Raw genomic sequence first — 3,419 nt, 5'->3', positions numbered from 1 at the left:
CGAAGGCCTCCACATCCCGAAGGACACCGTGGTGTTCATCAACCAGTGGTCCGTCAACCACGACCCTCAGAAGTGGAGCGACCCGCACATCTTCAACCCGTCGAGATTCCTGGACGAGAGCGGAGCGCTGGATAAAGACCTGACCAGCAGCGTGATGATCTTCTCCATCGGGAAGAGGAGATGCATTGGAGACCAGATTGCAAAAGTGGAGGTGTTCCTGATCGCTGCCATGTTGCTCCACAGACTGAGTTTCACGAACGACCCATCGGAGGACTTGAGTTTAAACTGCTCGTATGGTTTAACACTGAAGCCATTTGATTACAAGATCTCTGCCAGATCCAGAGCAAGCGCATTCAATGGAGCGTAAATGAGTGTGTGTGCTTTTCTCAAACCCACTGTCTCTGATATAATACACTATGCAGAATCAGGTATGTGGGTTACACTTTATTTCGATAGTCCACTTTAGACATTCTTATTACCCCCTTTTTTTTAAATAGACATGAAAATGCACATTCCGAACTTAAATGGTTGTAATTCAAGAATGCTTTGGAATATAGATGTAGGATTGTTCTTGTTTTAAAGTAGACATTTGGCAGATTTTTGTAGAAGTGACATAAATTAAGGAAGTTAAACAGAAAAAAAGTTCTAGAAGTTTGAGTTTATGAAAATATACAATGTTGAAAATTGTATTATTCATATTTTATATAAAATATATATTTTCAAAACCTGGTCGACTCTAAAAATGCAATAAAATTAAAGCCAAAAATCTGAACAAGTTGTGTTTCAAATGTTAGGTTGATATCTCAGAAAATTAGCGTTCAGTGAGATTTAGTTTGGGCGCAATTTCATACAATTTATGAAGTAGACATCCTATTCAGAAGTAGTGTTGGAAGTTTGGCAGATTTTGAAATGAATTCAAACTCTAAGAAACACAGAAGATCACGTATGTGCATTATAGCTCGCTGACACATCATTAATGCTGAATCTATTATTGTTTTCTTTATATTCAAAACATTTTCAGACTTTTTTTTTCTAAAAGAATTGAACGGATGCTGAACTCTTGGCATGAAAACAAACTGAGGTTTCTACCATTCTTTCATGATTTTTCACGTTCATCACGATTTCAAAATAAAGGTCTGAACACTCCTTAGGAGTATGAACATATTCTTGTTGCAAATTGATACCTTTTGGCTCCTCTGTATCAGTCACCAAATATGTAAACTAGAGATTGTAAGCTTTCAAATGATGTATAGTTTGTCAAGATTAGTTTAGTATAGGATATATTTTAAATATGTAATGGCTGTGCCCCAATATAAGGGGCTTTAGTATAACTTAAGTAACTTTTAAACTACATGTCCACTAACTCTCATTAGAGTATTAGTAGAGTATTAGTAGAGTGTAGTAGAGTGTAGTAGAGTGTCAGTAGACTGGTAGGTTAGGGTTAGGTGTTAGGGTTCGGGTTAGGAGAATAAGTTGACTTGTAGTTGCCAAGTTACTTAAAATAAAGTGTTAGCAGATATTAAGCAGACAGTCGACTAATACTCTAATGACAGTTAGTTGACATGTTGGAAAGTTACTTATAGTTAGTAGATTGTCTAAAGTGGACTATCGAAATAAAGTGTAACCGGTATGTGCTTCATATTTAACATGTTCTAAAAGCAATGTGAAATTTTAGATTATAAATACAGCTAGCTATATACTTCACTTTAAAACAAAATTGTAGATAATAGTATGACTGAATCTAAATGTTTTGAAAGCAAAAAAAAAAAAAAAGTTTTATAGTTCTTTAAGACAGGGTTTGTATATATGTCTTACCTTTGAAAACACCTTTGAACATTGAAAACTACATAAATGCATTCAAGTATTCTTTCAAGCTGCAAAAAAAAAATTGTGTGTAAAATTTCATTTATTTCAGTAATTCAACTTACTAATATATTATATAGACTCATTACATGTAAAGTGAGATATTTCAAGCCTTTATTTGTTATAATTTTGATGATTATGGCTTACAGCTTATGAAAATCCCAAATTCAAAATTAGATTGTGAAAAGGTTTTCATAAGCTGTAAGCCATAATCATCACAATTATAACAAATAAAAGCTTGAAATATCTCACTTTGCATGTAATGAGTCTATATAATATATTAGTTTCACCTTTTAAGTTGAATTACTGATATAAATGAACTTTTGCACTTCTTTTTCCAGTTTCACCTGCATACATACATGTGTGTGTGTGTGTGTATGTGTGTGTGTGTGTGTGTGTGTGTGTGTGTGTGTGTGTGTGTGTGAGTGTGTGTGTGTCTGTAAAACATATTAAAAGAGCAATCAAATTGTATTTTTTTTTAGCAAATATCCAATAACAAAAACTAAAAGACATGTTTAATATCACTTTAAAGCTAAAATCAGATGTTTAACTCAATTGTTTGTTCTGTACAAGTTCTACATAAACCTGTAACTTTTATCACGAAGCTGAAATTATTTTCAGAAATGTGACTAAAATCCTTTTTATCATTGTAAATAAAATTCACTGCTGACTCATTGTGTATTTCCTTACATTGAATATTTCCATTCATGCTTTTGCTCCAAAACGTTCATCCTTTGCCAGAAATGGTAGTTTGCTGTTCTTACAAAAACACAAATATTAATAAAACACAGTTTGTAGAACCCGTAAATTAGAAATCTAAATGCATTTGCTAATTTACTTTTCCGTAGCAGAGGTGATGGCGTCCGAAAGCCTCCAGTGTGACCGACCGCATGCATGAACGTGCAGAGCTGCTCTGCGGCCCACATGCGCGAGGGAGTCTTACATTTACACTGGGTAATTCATAGCAGACACACACTGCTTTCCTCTCCCTCTTCCGGTCCTGACACCGCAGCGCTCTGGACGAGGGCCAGGGCTGTTATGGGCCATGCAGGGAACCACAGTACATGCCCCTGATTTACTGCCAACCACACACGCAATCGCACTCACACGGGACATGTCTTTCTGATAAACCTCCCCATGAAACACGCTCTGTCTTCAGGACGCCCCCTTCACTGGCCTCTGCGTTTGCTGAGGGTTCAGTCTCTCTGAACACACAAGTTGTGCCATCAGATGTTTTGACCTCGCGCACACATCTCACGGAGACACGCCATGGTCAGAGCGCTTTCCACAACACACATCATTTCAAAGCAGCTTTACAGAAAATCCAAGAGCCCACATTACAATTTAGAGTTGTAATCTGTCATCAGGGGAAACTCTGTAAGTTATGTATTTCAGAAATGTACATATACAAAATCACATTTAGTTCAAAATTTAAACAGTGTAATAATTTAAGGCAGAAACAATGAGCTCATTGAAATTATTTTAGGGATGGGCAACGATTAATCGTGATGTTTAAATTATTTGTGTTTAAATAATGTATGTGTACTGTGCATAAT

At 35.9% G+C, this 3,419-nt stretch overlaps 1 protein-coding gene across 1 annotated transcript in view; it reads left to right on the top strand.

Moving 5' to 3' along the window:
* The window catches only part of LOC307009865 (cytochrome P450 1B1-like), a 3,025-nt gene extending 1,273 nt beyond the window's left edge, over nt 1-1,752 (top strand). The window contains exon 1 of the mRNA XM_079634046.1: nt 1-1,752. This exon is cut by the window's left edge and continues 1,273 nt beyond it. Coding sequence (XP_079490172.1) covers nt 1-367 — 367 coding nt within the window. The 3' untranslated portion in view covers nt 368-1,752.
* The last annotated feature ends 1,667 nt before the right edge of the window (nt 1,753-3,419 follow it).

This window comes from Phoxinus phoxinus (genome assembly GCF_949152265.1).
Source record: "Phoxinus phoxinus genome assembly, chromosome: 13".
NCBI classification, from domain to species: Eukaryota; Metazoa; Chordata; class Actinopteri; order Cypriniformes; family Leuciscidae; genus Phoxinus; species Phoxinus phoxinus.
This window is presented reverse-complemented; position numbering and strand designations above follow the sequence as displayed.